Source organism: Eptatretus burgeri, chromosome 16, assembly GCF_056783735.1.
Source record: "Eptatretus burgeri isolate ZD-2024b chromosome 16, Ebu_testis_v1, whole genome shotgun sequence".
NCBI lineage: Eukaryota > Metazoa > Chordata > Myxini > Myxiniformes > Myxinidae > Eptatretus > Eptatretus burgeri.
Genome location: NC_140976.1, coordinates 43,258,290 through 43,274,931, shown reverse-complemented (window position 1 = coordinate 43,274,931; position 16,642 = coordinate 43,258,290). Strand labels below are relative to the sequence as shown.

The 16,642-nt window shown below is 45.5% G+C and overlaps 1 protein-coding gene and 1 long non-coding RNA gene across 9 annotated transcripts in view; one reads left to right on the top strand and one right to left on the bottom strand.

The window, feature by feature from the left end:
- The window catches only part of LOC147010975 (protein Jade-1-like), a 56,980-nt gene that overhangs the window by 13,594 nt on the left and 26,744 nt on the right, over window positions 1–16,642 (bottom strand). For all 8 annotated transcript variants that reach the window (XM_085859658.1, XM_085859657.1, XM_085859659.1 and 5 more), the window contains 3 exons: window positions 2,701–2,912; window positions 1,624–1,791; window positions 1,341–1,457 (listed from right to left, as the gene is read on the bottom strand). In XM_085859658.1, coding sequence (XP_085715784.1) covers window positions 1,341–1,457; window positions 1,624–1,791; window positions 2,701–2,912 — 497 coding nt within the window. The remainder of the gene's footprint in view (window positions 1–1,340; window positions 1,458–1,623; window positions 1,792–2,700; window positions 2,913–16,642) is intronic.
- LOC147010976 (uncharacterized) overlaps window positions 1–16,642 on the top strand; it is a 94,568-nt gene that overhangs the window by 71,301 nt on the left and 6,625 nt on the right. The window lies entirely within an intron of this gene.

Sequence of the window (16,642 nt, the reverse complement as noted above, 5' to 3'; positions counted from 1 at the left end):
GAGAGTCAAGTCAGTGAAAATGGAAAAGATCGGGAATATGAATAGGGGATATTAAATGATATCGCGATGGGTTACATGAGTGGAGAGAAGAACATGATTAGATAGACCCATGGCAGCGATTACACAGTAAAGAGAAGGGTGGGTGAGTGGAGGAGTAGGGGAGGAGGGTGAAATGAGTGGAGGTAAGTTCACTTTGATTTGGTGAGGATAACAAGATTTGGGGTGCGATAGCTGAATAACTTGGCCGGGTATGGCTTGCAATGGACAGAGTCGAGATGACAGGAGGGGCGAGGCCAGAAATGAGGCAAGGCCACCAACTTGCCTGCAGTGGGAAAGGAGCAAGCTTTACACCCCCAGCTTCTTGTTGAGCAACTTCAATTAACCCCAGAGCCTTGGATTCCACCGCTTCAAGGTATGAAAGTTATGATCTGGCAGCACCTAACCGCAGAAGACATTCATACTCCATATACAGAAGACGTACACTGTTTGGAGCTGAGACCGGTTCGGAATGATTTAGGCTATGGTACACTGTTAGCTCCATGGAAAATTGCAAAGTGTATCCTTGCCCTGGAGGCCAACTTGGAGATGTAATGGGCCCAGTAAAGGTCATGGTAGATTATTTGTCCAAAGAGCTACAAAAATGGGACAGTGCACATCTACCAGAGGTTGACTGCACAAGTAAATTATATGTCCAGCCATGTGGTCTTTACATAAAGACAGAGTCGGTGTGTGGGAGTTGGAAGCATTGAATGACACATTCCAGGTGATTGACAAAATCTGAATTTTGTCCAAATTGGTGGACAAGGATGCAGCTGCAGCCAACACATCATTGATGTGGGAAACTTTCTGGCAAAGAGTGGAGTCATCTGTAAAGTGATGTATCGGGTTTTCCAAAGAGATCTAAAGGTTAACGATGTAAACCCGGATCAGGACTGGTCCTATGATTCTGCCTTGAAGGACATCAGACTCTGATGAAAGGCATGAGATAGAACACCCTCAGGGGCTACACAATGCTTGCAAACAAAGAAAATTCATCAGTCAGTCAAGGAGAGGACCCCAAATTATCTCGGCAGAAGGTTTAATGATCATGGCTGGTTGCAAGACAATGTACAATACTCGGGGGATGTCCAGTGAGACGACTGTGACATTGCTTCTTGAAAACATATCGTGGTGCTTGAAATGTAAAACTACAAAATTAAACATGCACGCACAAATACGCTCATGTACATGCACACACACGCATTGATGATGTCAGATGAACGAGTTTTTGGCTTCAGCAGGAACTTTGACTCATTTACAGAAATCCAAAATGGATTTTATTTCAACATTCAATGGCTAACCTGGATGCAGGCACCGACGTGTTTATTGCAAATGCAGCAGAGCAGGGCACGCCGTGCTGGTGGGACTTGCGAAAGACGTAACACTGGCTCCATTTTTTCTGCACAACCAATGCTCACCTGCTCACCACCACATAAAGCCCACTTTGAACAGCAACATCAGACATATTTTCACGTTTACAGCTACACTACAAGTTAATCTGTATTTATATGTGCATTCCCAGCTCCAATAGACCAAGCTTCTAACTCGGTCTGCCCTGAATAAGCTTGCCTCGTAGAAGTATACCTCTGGGATCCAGAGAGCACAGCTGACATGTGCCCAGCGTGACCCTGAGCGTGATGGCTTCATGGCCCCACCTCGACGTGGACAGAGTGCACATGGTGGGCAAATGCATTTTGCACACGGTGCACACAACCAACTCCCTCTAGGTACACGCTCTATTCCATAACATGCCTGAATACAGACACACACACACACACACACACACACACACACACACACACACACACACACACACACACACACACACACACACACACACACACACACGCCAAAAAATTATGAGCAAATCAAAGTCAAGGATATATTGGTGCTTACCTACCAGCACCCTCTTAAAAGACACATACATTGATCTGCTCATGGGACGACTATGATGACTACAACTGAAAGCTTTGGGTCGACAATATCTTTTTTTTTCACAACCCAGCAGGTCAGGCCTGATGTTTGACTGTAGCTGGTTGAGGCAAGAATTTCGAGTTTGTTCAGGGTGCCGAGATTAACTCGCCTATTCTTCATGAGAGACATCGTGGGATGTTTAGCATCCATCAAACAATTCTGCAGATGCGAAGCAAAGCTAACTAAACATCCACCTGAACAACGGCGCATTTTGTGATGCAATGCCTGGCCTGCGAAGCCACAATCCATGTCTAGAATTGGGTTGAGAATCACTCACTCTAGACAATTCAAAGGCAGATGTGCTAACATCCTATTGGACCATAACAGCTTATGGAAGTACTCGTGGAATAAAACCAACAGGATGAAAGATGATCATCAAGTCTGGCCTGTGTAAAAAAAAAAACATGAAGTGACATTAACATAACCGTATTTGTTTGCATAATCTTTTTGAATCCGCCTTGGGTGAAGTTTTTTATACATAGTTCTACAACAACAACAAAATACAATTGTGATTACATGCAAACCAGCTTTCGAGGTCAATGGATGAAGGAACTTTGTTGTGCTGTTTACTGCATAATGGAGAATAGAAACTCGTTCATGTTGTTTGATTGTTGGTTTTGTGCAAAGAAAACAAGGATTTTAAAACACTCCATTGCAATAGTAATGGATAAAACAAGCACACTGTACCTGATGCACACAAACATCACACCGGTCACAGAAGACCATCTCATTCCCATCCTCAGCATGTGGTGAACGGCAAACGTCACACACAACGTCTTCGTCATACTCGATACCGAGACCAGCCTCGGTGGAAAGGGCCCGAGCTCGTGCCGCTGCACTCCGAGCTTCCAGTGCTGCTAGCAGGCACTCGAGGGCAGCTTCACCTAACTGCTTCATTCCTGCCAAGCAGCAAACATAGTCACAATAATTAAAAAAAAGAACGTAGGTGATGTGAGGCTGATAAAGGCAAGTGTGAAGCCAGAAAATAAAAGCCAGAGGAACCTCTCCAATGATAAAAAAATGATCTCCAAACAAAAACAAAAGATATGGAAGGTGAGGCACAGATTGACTAGTGAGACTTTTTGTATTCAAGCATAATATCTTATTCACACCACAGTTAAATACACAAATATGTACTCAGCTCTGCCATAGGTCACATTAAAGTAGTGTGCAAAATACAATGTTCCTCCTCATTCAGGTCAGGTCAGGTATGGGAGCATGTGCCAGAACAGCGCGTCGCTGCGTCCACTTTCCGTCGGTACTCCAGGGGCCTCCGTCTGGCCATCCCCCAGGCAGATGCCAGGCCCATCCCCATCTCCTTGAGATGGTGGTCAACCTGCTGCAACCATGAGGCACGTGGTCGGCCCACTGGCCTCCTCCACTCATGAGACTTCCTCGCTGAGAGAATCTGGTGAGCAGGATCAGCATCAGGAAAACGAGCCACATGTCCATACAGCCGCAACTGACGCTCACGGACTATGCAGGTAACAAATCTCATCCGAGTCTCTCTCAGCAACCGCTCGTTGGACACAAAATCCGACCAGCGATAGCCAAGGATTCTCCGAAGACACCTGGTATCAAAGGAATTAAGTCTCCATCTCAGATCCTTGGTCAGAATCCAAGTCTCGCACCCATAGAGCAAGACTGGAAGTACCAAGGACCTGAAGACTCGGACTTTCGTCCTCCCGCACAGGTACCGGCAGCGCCACACCCCATGATCCAGTGAATCCATGACTCCCCAGGCCCGACCCAGACGTCTATTGACCTCTGACTCGCAGCCAGCAGAGACATGAATATCACTGCCAAGGTAAGTGAATCTCTCCACGACCTCAACATCCTCACCACAAACAGACACAGACAGGACAGCAGCATCCAAGATGTCACCGAAAGCCTGGATATTAGTTTTGACCCAAGAAACCCGTAATCCCAGAGGCTCCGACTCTTCATTCAGCACCTCGAGGGCCCCCAAAAGGATGTCCAAAGTCTCCGCAAAGATGACTACATCATCTGCAAAATCAAGGTCCAAGATCTTGACATTCCCAAACGATGCACCGCAACTTGATCTCTCCGACATCCTCCCTAAAATCCAGTCCATACAAGTTCTGAAAAGTGTGGGGGCAAGTACACATCCCTGACGAACTCCAGTAACAACTGGAAATAAGTCAGAGGTGGTACCACCACACTTCACAGCACTCTCAGAACCAGAGTAGAGTTCAGACATCAGATCGATCAGTTTTGGTGGCACCCCACGAAGACCAAGAATCCTCCAGAGGACATCCCGATTCACTGAATCGAACGCTTTACAGAGATCAACATAGGCTGCAAGCAGCCCCTGCCGAAACTCTCGTCTGCGTTCGGTGAGGACACGAAGAGCAAGGATACGGTCAATCGTTGACCTCTTTGGTGTAAAGCCTGACTGCTCTGGACGCTGGTGCTCAAGCAGATGGTGGCGAACCATATCAAGAATTATCCGAGCAAAGACCTTGCCCGGCACTGAGAGCAGCGTCACCCCTCGGTCGTTGTTGCAGTCTTGGCGATCACCCTTCCCTTTCCAGAGAGGGACAACAAGGCCCCTCTTCCAGTCAGTTGGGATGATGCCTGTGTTCCAGGCAGAGCACAAAACTGCATGCAACGACGTGAGTGCAGCATTTCCACCAGCCTTGAGAAGTTCGGCATGGATGCCACAAATCCCTGGAGCTTTGCCCCGTTTCAACTGGTTCACCGCAGCCCGTGTTTCCACAAGCGAAGGTGGACCACAGTTGATTCGTGGGTCAGCAACAGGGATTGTAACACCCTTGACGTCCAACTCGACAGCTGGGGGATCAGCCTGGTACAACCGCTTAAAGTAACCGGCCCAGCGGGCCTTCACTTCAGACTCCTCTGTCAAGAGCCTACCACTCTCTGCTCGAACTGCAGTGCTCCGAGGGATGGGCTTGGATGAACGTAATGCGCGAATTCCCCTGTAAGCGGGACGAGAATCACCTGTCCACAGGTGATGCTCTACCCCCTCACAGATTCCTCGCACATAGGCCTCCTTGTCCACCCTCAGTGCACGTACAGTTTTACGCCTCAGCTCCCTGAACAGCTCAGCTCTGCCATTCAGCCTGGCCCTGCGACTCTGGTCAATGGTATCCAGTGTCCCTTGAGAGACAAAATTCTTCTTTGCCCTGCGGTGAGTTCCAAGACATCCACCGGCAACATCAAGGACGGTGGTCTTAAAGGTGCTCCACAACTCTTCAGGACCCCCCAAAGCACCCAGACCCCCCAAGTGTCCACTCAGCCTGTTCGCAAACTCCTCAGCTACTCTCTCATCCCTGAGCTTGGCAACATCCAGCCTTGGCTGGGATGGTACCATTCTCCAGGATTTAAGGTGCAGCTTTAGAGTTTTTTTTTTTTTTTTTTTTGTATACCTTGGTCGAGGCTCGTATGAGAGCTAACACACAACTCACAGCAAGGAGGCATGAGACAAGAGGGGCGGGAGTGGAAGGGACAAAACATTGGGGAACAGACACAGGTGAACTGTGGAAGGGAGAGGGATGGGGATGGGACGGGGAACATGGCGAGGAGAAGATGGACATTAAAGGGACTTTCAGGAAGGAAAGCAGGAGAATTGAAGGAAGTGGGCTTGGGTGGATTATCGGGGGTAGAAAAGATCGAGGATTTGGATGGGGGAAGATAAGAGGTGGTGGTGAACAGCTGTTTTGAAAGACTGAAGGGAAGAATGGGAAAGAATAGAGTGAGGAAGTTTATTCCAAAGGCGGGAAAAAGAGGAATGAAAGAGTGAAGATGAGCAGTGATTCGTGATTTTGGTAGTTTTACCAGAAGGGGGTTGTTGGCGGACCTTGAGCGCCCTGTGGAAATGTGGTTGGGACAAATCGCAGAGAGAGCAGGGGGGCAAGGCTGGAGAGGAGTCGGTAGAAGACAGAAAGACCACCGACCAACCTGCGGTGATTGAGTGAGAGGCCCAAAGACTCAGCTTCATTGCGGGAGATGCCAATGATCTTAAAAGCCCTGGTTTCGACAGCGTGAAGTCGAGAAAGGTGGGAGGCAGGAGCACCAGCCCAGAGGGGAGAGCAGTACTCCATCAGGCTACGGACAAAAGCTTTGTAAGTGGTCAGGAGCTCAAGAGGGCCGAGGAAGGACTTTGCACGACGGAGGATTCCCAGTCGGCGACTGGCTTTTGAGGCAAGGTTGGAAATGTGACTTTCCCAGGAAAGGTCATGGCAGATAGTGAGACCCAGAAGCTTGAAAGAAAAGACTTCTTCCAGAGGATTGTTGAGAAAGTGGATGGGGGGGTTTTGTAAACGGTCCTTTCGAAGAGACATAGTGAGAGTGTGAGATTTGTCTGGATTGAAAGAGATGTTCCACGTGTTGGACCAGTTTGTGATTTTATCCAGATCTGCAGTGAGCGAAGAAGCTGCTGCTTGCCGGTCTGAGGGATGACAGATGGTACGGCAGAGGGTGGAGTCATCGGCAAAGAAAAATAGAGGATTTTCCAGAGAGTCCGAGAGATCATTGATGAAAACCAGAAAAAGAACAGGGCCCAGAACGCTACCTTGAGGAACTCCAGCCTGCACAGGAAGAGGGGATGAAAGAACTCCATTTAGGGCCACACGTTGACTGCGACAGGAGAGGAAGTCTGCGAGCCATGAGTGGAGATGGCCTTGAATACCATGGGAAGAGAGTTTGGTGAGTAGGGCAGGGTGCCAGACTGTGTCAAAAGCACGTGATATGTCCAGGGATACGGCTCGGATTTCCTGTCTGGCATTGAGGACCTCCATCCATTGATGGGAGAGCAGTAGCAGCATATCTAGGGTAGAGTGACCTGGTCTGAAATCAAATTGATGATTGGAAATCAAGCCATTGGAGAAGAGGAAGGATTTCATGTCTGAAGCGATGATGGATTCCATAACCTTGCTGATGATTGGGAGAAGGCTGATTGGTCTATAGTTACAGGGATCTGTTTTTGCACCTTTTTTATGCAGGGCAGTGATGTTAGCAGATTTCCAAGCAGATGGCAGATGACCTTGGGAAAATGAGAGGGTGAATAGAACAGAGAGAGGGTGAGCAAGAGCAGAAGAGCAGGCTCTGAGGACACGTGGCCTGATGCCGTCTGGACCGGTTGCAGAATCTGACTCGAGGTTTGAAAGCAAGCTCTCCACCTTGTCAGGAGAAAAGGATACAGAGTCCAGGGACAGTTGGGTGCGACTGGGTAAAGTGGGTAGAGATAGTGATGGGTTTGGGACACAAGATTTAGCTGCAAACACCGAGTTTAGACATTCAGCTTTATCACGTGTGGAATCAGCAGTGCAGCCATTTGAGGTAAGGGAGGGGATGGAGGGGGAACATACACCAGAAACAGATTTGATTAAACGCCACCAGGATTTTGAGGAGGGAGAGAGGTTTGAGAGTTCAGACTTGAGATGAGAAAGATGTTGTTTTCTGGCTCTCCTGAGGGTAGCTACACACTTGTTCTGAGCTTTGTGGAAAGAACTGAGATTGCCCTCAGTTGGGTTTGCTTTCCATGAGGCAAAGGCAAGTTGTTTCAGGATAACTGCCTCACCACAAGCTTCAGTAAACCAAGGGCGGGAGGAAGGGTAAGACAACTGAACACGAGAGGGGATAAATCTGTGCATGAGGGAGAGCAAGTTTCTTTGAAAGAATTCCCAGGATGAGTTGATGTTTGAGAAAGTAGTGATAGGAGACCAGTCTGTAAGTTTGATGGCTGCTCGGAGACCCTGCCAGTCGGCTTGAGTGAAATGCCAGACTCGACGGCGGTGAGGTGGTTCTCTGATAACAGCCAGAGAGATGTCCACTTTAACAAGGACGTGGTCAGAAGAACCAATTGGAGCGAAGGAAGAGCAGCAGATATTGTCAGGGAAATTTGTCAAAATCAGATCCAGAAGAGATGGAGTACCATTGGTTGAGATCCGGGTCGGGAAGTTGACCGATTGAGTCAGTCCCAATGAGTCACAGAAAGCTTTTGCTGATGTCCCATGGCAGGTGAGAGAGGTACCCACACCTAGCCAACTGGCGTGATGACAATTGAAGTCGCCATATAAGAGGAAGAGAGAGTTTGGATGAGAAGATAGAAGATGGTCCATGTTTTCGGAGAGTGAGGTGTAGATGGAGTCATCACTGTTCGGTGGACGGTACAGTACACATATAAACATGAGGTGGGAGTGGAGGGGAAGCCGAAGCCAGGGGTATTCCTGGGGGTGTGGGGGAGTGAGAGCAGTGCAGGGAGAGTGAGGGAAAGAGTCTTTGATGAAGAGAGCAACACCTCCACCAGGACGAGGCTCAGGTCTGTCATACCGTAAGAGGGAGTAACCAGGGAGAGATACTTGGGAGTCAGACACGTCTTGGGAGAGGAAAGTTTCTGTTAGGCAGATAATGTCTGGTTTGTCAGTGGCAACCTGCATGGAAAGATCTGAAAGGTTTGAGTGAAGGCCCCGGATATTTGAGGTCCACACTTTTAATGAAGAGGTAGGCGAGGAGGCTTTGGGTGCAGGAGGTGGAGGGGGCGGGGGAGGGTAGGACGAGGGACGAGGGGGGGAGGTAAGGAGGGTTGCTGAAGGAGTGTGGGGTATTGCAGAATAGCGAGGAGAAAAGGCTCTGTGGTGCTGGGAGAGAGGGGGGACAAGAGACAAGGAAGATGGCAGTTGAGTATTTGAGGAGGTGGAGTGAAGAGATGGAGGTGAGAGGGCAGTGGAGGGAGGCAGGTTGGTGGATGAGAGGGGGGGCAACTTAGAGAAGGAAGAGTGAGGGGGATGAAAGGTGGGAGAAAGGTGAGGGGGAATTTTTGAAAGAGGTGAGAGGGAGGCTTGGAGGGAGAAGAGTGGGATGGTTGCTTTGAGAGTGAGAGTGAGGGGTGAGGGGGTGAGTTGGCACTGAAGTTGGAAAAAAGAATGGTTGATGGAAAGCGAGCATCCATGGCAAACTGTGGTTTTTAAAAGTTTTAGGTCAGAGATGCGATTTAACACAATTCTTGATGGATGCAATGAAGGCGAATTCAGAGCATGGAGAGAAGAAGCGCTGTAATAGTTGGATTTTTTAGGCAAGGAATGAAGGAGAGGTCGAAATGAGAGCAGTCTGTTAAAATAGCAGAAGAGTAGTGCATTGTGAAACAGTAAAGAGTACCACATGTGTGAGAGAGGAAGATGAAGCATTATAAGATCGTTTTTGTTGTTAATATTAATGTATGAGAGAGTTCAACAGATTAGGTCATGGAAGTGTAAAAAAAAAAAAAAAAAAAAAATCGAGGAAGACGAGGAGGAAGTTAAGAGGAAGAAGAAGTAGCAGAATCGGGAGAAGGTGAGCGTGTTGTTGTTGTTGTTGTTGGGTATATATATATATATATATATATATATATATATATATATATATATATATATATATTTTTTTGAGATAAGAAAGAGATTAATTGGGAGAATGGGGGATGTTTGGAAAGTGGGGAGGATGAAAATTGAAGGTAATGGGGAGGATAGAAATTGAAGGTAATGGGGAGAAAAAACAAACAAACAAACAAAAAAAAAACGATCGAACACCAAGTGGAACCGGTAGGCCTCAAGCCTAGGACGAGGGCTCAAACACCAGGTAAGAACGTCGACATAAATACTCACAAAATAGCACGATTTTTGAAACAAAACCGAACTAGGAACACACATTAACATGTAGGTGAGAAAATTAAACAGTTAAAACGGGACAAATAACAACCGGAACTTAACTTTGAGAATGTCAGCAGGGAGCCCCGAAGGAGACCTCTTGCCGCTCAAAACCGGAACCGGAAGTCAAACAAGCCGGACTTCCGGTTCCGGAGTTGCTACAACAAGCCTGTGGTCAGTATTGAGGAACTGAGCACTCCGGTAGACCCTGCAGATCTGGATCATCCTCCAACGACCGTCAATGAGGACATGGTCAATCTCCTTTGCCACACCGCCAGCGTTGGAATACCAAGTCCAGCGATGAGCTTGTGGGTGCTGAAACCATGAACCAGCCACCCTAAGTCCATGACTTCTTGCAAAGTCAAGGAACTTAGTGCTGTTCTGGTTCATAGTTCCTGACCCATGGGGACCAACACACATCTCATAACCATCCCTATCAGTTCCAGTTGATGCATTGAAATCCCCCAAGACTAGAAGTGTATCTCGTCTGGGGCACTGATTAACCACAGACTCGAGCGTGGCGTAGAATGCATCCTTCACGGTGAGATCACTCGCCTCAGTCGGAGCATAAACAGAGACCACGGAAATGACACCTAAGGAGTGACGAATCCTTAATCTCATAATACGCTCGTTGACCGGTGTTACCTCAATTATCATTGGGGTCAGCTTATTGGACACAGCTACAGCAACTCCTTGGGTATGGTAACAATCAAAGCGACCAGACCAATAGTAGGTGTAACCACCCACCATTATCTCGCCGCAATCCGGTCTCCGAACCTCAGAGAGAGCTGCAATCCCGATGTCCAAACGCTTGAGCTCAGATGATAACAGAGACAGGTGATCATCCTCTCTTTGGGATAGGACATTCCAGGCACCCACCCGAAGGGACCGCCTCAGGTTAACCCAAGGAGACCGCCGTCTGTTCGACGACACCTCAGCACCACTCCGACACACTCTCCCGCAATCTGACCCAGGGATGTTACCCCGTGGTTTCCCTCCTATCATCAAAGATTGGGGGTCCCGAAGGCTTTGCCCCAATCCCGTCATCCGGTGAGCTGCCCTGCGAAGGGAAGCTGCACAGGAGGTACTCCCACGGAGTGGGTTTTCAGATTTTTTTGCGTTTTTGCGTTTTGCGGAATGAAGGGTTTTACGGTGGCCGGAGTGCAAATCCTGCCACCAACCTCCTAATAAGAAGTAACCCAACTGTAGGAGGACGTCTGCAGACACAGTTGGGCACTAGATATGGATGGCCGTTGGCTCACAAGGAGCTCCTCCGCCCTTTGATAGGTTTTGTTTTTAATCCTGCTGGGTGTCCATATCCAAACACCCCCCTCACCAGAAAACCTGGTGGGGGAGACTGTTTAGTCGCCGACAACCCGACCATGGAACAGGTTAGTACAGTTTGACTTGTTATAAGTACTCCTCATTGTTTGACTTGATATAAAGCTGTGCACTTGAAAATGAAACCATCACTCAAGCATTGTAAAATTGCACCCAAATAGAATCAGGTATGCTTTGGCTCAGCCTAAAGCTAAGGCTGGCAGGATGGCCTAGAGATAGGCACACTCACCTCTAAGCTGTCTAGCCTGGGTTTGAATCCAGACCCAGCTATAAACTGTTATCCTGGTGTGTCACAGGCAAGGTGATCAATCAATGTGTGTGCTGTACCTCGGATGGATGTTAAACTGGATGTCCTGTCGGTTGGCATTAGTTGGATGTTAAATATCCCACGGTGTCCTTGGCAAATAGTAGGCGAGCTATCGCCGGCACCCTGAACAAATTACAAATTCCTGTCCTTTACCAGCAGAGGACATTGCATCAGCGGCACAGCCATAACCTCAGCCATTGATGTTACCCCACAGCCTTGTGCTACATATGAAAGAGAAGCCTTAATGTTGTTGTAAAATTGCAAATGCAGCCCCCTTAATGTTCCTGAATTATTATTGAAAAAATATATCAAGTACATATTTAAACTTGAGAAAAAGATTATATCATTTGAGAAGTGCGCAAAAATTTTAGCTTATCCCGAAATGAAAGTTGAAGCAGATTGTGGAACTTCATAAAAAGTGCACATCCATCTGTACATTGTTAATAGCACTGCTCATACAAACATGTCAGCAATTTAAGAGTTAAAAAACAAATTGCATTTTCATTCAAATATCATTTGAAATACACATTTGATGGTTACAGGTGGCAAACTTGATATGCAAGATATTTGGTGTTTCATTTTTGCAATAAAAAAAAACAAGCTCGAATGAGCTAAGATCCTCGTCCTCTTAATGATGACGTCATAAAAACGAATATGACGTCATTGTGATGTATCATATTTGCGATAAATTATCTGTGCTAATGCCCGGCTTGATTCCCACAAACAAAATTCAAACAGCTTGCCTAGTTTCGGAGATAATGGTATAGGCGATTTCCATTAGCGGCGATATTATGACGTCAATTTTTTTTCTAGGAAGAATTTCCAAAATCGGAGATGGTTACTGCCTGCATATGGGCTTTCTGCATATACATGGCAAGTTTCACGAAGATCCGATGAAAACTCTGGGTTGTGAAACAAAAAATGTCAAAAAATAGGAATGACGTCATAAAAATTGATATGACGTCATAGTGATGTATCATATGTGCGGTAATTCATCTCTGCTAATGCCCTGTTCGATTCCCGCAAACAGAATTCAAAAAGCTTGCCTAGTTTCGGAGATAATTTTTTAGGTGATTTCCATTAGCGGAGATATTTTGATGTCGTAACTTTTTTTCTCGGAGGAATTTTCAAAATCGGAGATGGTTACTGTCTGTGCAGGGTATTTTTACATATATATATATATATATATATATATATATATATATATATATATATATATATATATATATATATATATATATATGTATATATGCCAAGTTTCAGGAAGTTTCGATGAAAACTGTAGGCTGTGAAACAAAAAAGTCCACAAGAATAACAACGTGAGTAAGACTTAGAGATCCTCCACGAGGATCTAAAAAAAAACTCATGTGATGATATCAGGTTTCATTTGCACTTTACAAAATTTGTGCATTGTGTGTTGGATGTGGCTGGATTGCCATAACTAAATACTTATGTTGCCAAGTCATAAGATATATCAGATGAGGGTCAGTGTGGATGACCCATCATCCATCCATCCATCCATCCATCCATTGGGACCATACTCTGTGCAGAGCATTGGTGCTGCCTTAGCAGCCTCCTTGGCTATTGGGCACAATCCTGGACAGGTCACTACTCTGACACAGGATACCAGCAAGCTGGCACTCATTTTCCCGACCTCGGAAGGATGACAGGCAGAGTCAACCCTACCTGGTATTAATTCAACAGTCCATCAACCCGTGCAATTAATTGCGTGTTGGTGTGGCTTCGTGTTTGGTTATAAGTAAACTCAAGAATGCTGACATTAGACTGTTGATTTCATGATAAACTGTCCAGGATACCTCATTCAGAGAGTAAAAACACCAAATTTATGTGACGTGAATACCACATTATCGTCTGTTGGAATATGAATTTGAGGCTCATGGAACAGCTAACAAATAGAACAGAACAGACCAGACCAGAACATAACAGAAGACGAAGAAAGTGGAAAAGAGGGCGGAGGAGGGGGAGATGAAACACACCGACAGTATGATAGAGGGACACATGGAGGAATCCTTGAAGGCGTGTGGGGGAGCAATGAGATCAAAGGTGGGGGGATGGTTGGACACAGGAGATGAATAAGCTGGATACAAGGTCAAACACAGCAAGAAAAGGAAGGGGAAAAACTTGGGGATGAAGCAGGGGAAAATACAATAACCTTGAAAGGAAGGGGTGGTCTTGCAGAGTATTAATCAGGGTAGAAAAAATGACGCGTATAGATTGGGGATGACCTGAGATGGCGGTGAAGAGCCATCTTGAAGCCCTGAAGGGAAGAATGAAATTGAACAAACTGAGGAAGTTGGTTCCACAGGCAAGAGTAAAGAGGAACAAATGAATGGAGGTGAGTGGTGTCCATTGATTTTGGGAGTTTCACTCGAAGTAGGATACTGGCAGACCGTGTGCGTCCTGCAGAAACCTGGGAGGGGGAGGCTGCAGAGCATGGAAAGAGAAGAGGGGGCAAGACCAGAAATGAGGCAGTCGAAGACAGAGAGGCCACCGACCTGTCTGTGATGCAGGAGCAACAGGCCCAGAGATTCAACTTCATTGCAGGAGATTCCAATGATTTTGAAGATAATGTCAGGTTTAACAAGCCATGCCAGGTTCTACAGCAGATGGGCATGTACTGCTCCATAAAGAAGTGTTACAGACATTACTGAACACGAGATAACAAAATGTTTAACTTCTCCATGTTAAAATAACAATATTCCAAAGTAGGGTGAGACACCTGCCTCTTAACTTCCTAAGCTGAAAAAGCAAGTTGGGATATCCTCCTTGAAATGCAAAGTTCTGCACTTTTTTAACCTCTTCTGCTGATGAAAGTTCAAATCCTCATGTGCAAAAACCTTGTTCTGCTATTTCGCAACAGGATGCCATCCCTCAAAACAGCTCCTCACTGATCTTCAGGAAAGACATACGAATAATGAAAGACAAAGACAAATGATACTTCCTGGTTGGTGTGACATGAATGCAACCTGATTAGAAGGAATTTCAGAGGGATGAGAGGCATTGTGAAATTTTTTTTAAAGTTGTGATCTGTGTCTGCTTTTTGATACGAATGAGATTGTTCATTTAGAGTGAGATCAGTTATCAGACAATGTGCAGAGAGCCCTGAAAGCTTGTTTGGCATTTCCATCCAAATGCTTGAAACAAGATGTTGTAACCTTAGGATTTTATCCCATATGAGTGTCAATATATATATATTTTGAATACAAGGTCAGGATGCATGGGGTGGACAAAAGGGATGCAAAAGGAAACTCTCAGGAAGGAAAACTAGATATTTGGAAGGAGGTAGGCTTGGGTTGAGAGGGGGGGATATATGGGGGTACAAAAGATCAAGGTTTTGGATGAGGGATGATCTGAGATGATGGTGAAGAGGTGTCTTGAAGACTTGGAGGGAAGAATGAGATTGAAGGGATTGTGGAAGCTGGTTCCACAGGCAGGAAAATAGGGGATAAATAAGTGGACGTGATACAGATTACAAAACTATCTCCGAACCAAAAAATAAGACCAAATATAAGGGTATGTTCTTTTGAACATACGAGTCCCCGAGGACCATGAAGCTATCGTTATTGTTGTTAAAGGCCGTTATGGGAACACAGAAAAAAGGGGCTAAAGGTTTAAACATGTATTAAACAATAATAAGGAATGGGTTATGAGGGTAATGAAAGACAAGGATTTATTAGCAGCGTCATCATGGTTGGCGTCTCGCAATATAATGTATTAGCGCGATTAAAAATACCGTTTTTTCCTCACATCTTCATATCTGTCAAAAAACCAGTGTCAAGTTGCACAACTACAGCTCATAACCTATCCATTGAGGTGTTTTTCGCCCCCCCTGCTTTCCCGTTTTCACGCCACTGTCCACACAAAATTCATCAATCAATTCTATACAGAGTCTGGGGGACTCAAAAAGCATTGCCTGACTCAACGTTTTGTTCTGCATCACTATTCTGAAGCGAAAACGTGTGATTTCATTGAAATAGTGAGTATTCTAGATTAAAATTCACGCAAAAAAATACTCAAATTACCCTAAAACAAGCTTTTAAAACCAAACAAAAGCATTGTCTGCCTCAACTTTTTGTTCTGCATCACTATTCTGAAGCGAAAACGTGTGATTTCATTGAAATAGTGAGTATTTTAGATTAAAATTCACACAAAAAAAATACTCAAATTACCCTAAAACAAGCTTTTAAAACCAAACAAAAGCATTGTCTGACTCAACTTTTTGTTCTGCATCACGATTCTGAAGCAAAAACGTGTGATTTCATTGAAATAGTGAGTATTGTGGCTTCAAATTCATGCAAAGAAATGCTCAAATTACCCTAAAACAAGCTTTTTAAACCAAACAATATAAGGGTATGTTATTTTGAACATGAGTCCCCGAGGACCATGAAACTATCGTTCTTGTTGTTAAAGGCCGTTATGGGAACACAGAAAAAAGGGGCTCAAGGTTTAAACGTGTATTAAACAATAATAAGGAATGGGTAATGAGGGTAATGAAAGACAAGGATTTATTAGCAGCGTCATCATGGTTGGGTCTCGCAATATAATATATTAGCGCGATTAAAAAGACCGTTTTTTCCTCACATCTTCATGTCTGTCAAAAAAACCAGTGTCAAGGTGCACAACTACAGCTCATAACCTATCCAATGAGGTGTTTTTCGGCCCCCCCTGCTTTCCCGTTTTCACGCCAATGTCCACACAGAATTCATCAATCAATTCTATACAGAGTCCAGGGGACTCAATGAGGCTTTCTAGGAAGCAGAACGATCTGTGAAGTCTCACACCGATAAAACACTTAACGTGTTCACGTTGAGCTGTCAGAACTTGTGCACAACCAGCCGTTTAGCCTATGGTGGGGAAAAATAAAAGATCCTAGTGTATTAGTTGGGGTGGAAAAAAAGGCTTCCCTTTAAACTGCTACTACAATAAATAAAAAAACAAGATTGGACAAATTTCCCACCAATTAATGTGCCTATCATTATGCCAAAGGGTGAGGTAATATGTAAGAACAACTAACCAACCAGATGTAAAACATATTGCATTTACAAAAGTACAGATATGGTGTTTTCTACATTTACTACCCGCATATCCCATGTCTGTCTGTACCCTGGCACTCCAAGCTATCATAGCAACCTCCCGTCCTCCGTCAGATGCAAACAGAAACACCATGAAAGTACTCGCATCAAGTCTTTTGTATGACATGGATGGTGCTCCTCATCTCATTCCTTGTTTCGATTAGATAAGTCTTTCTCTGGTGTTTGCCCCCCCCCCCTTCCATTCCTTCCTTCACTTCAAATGG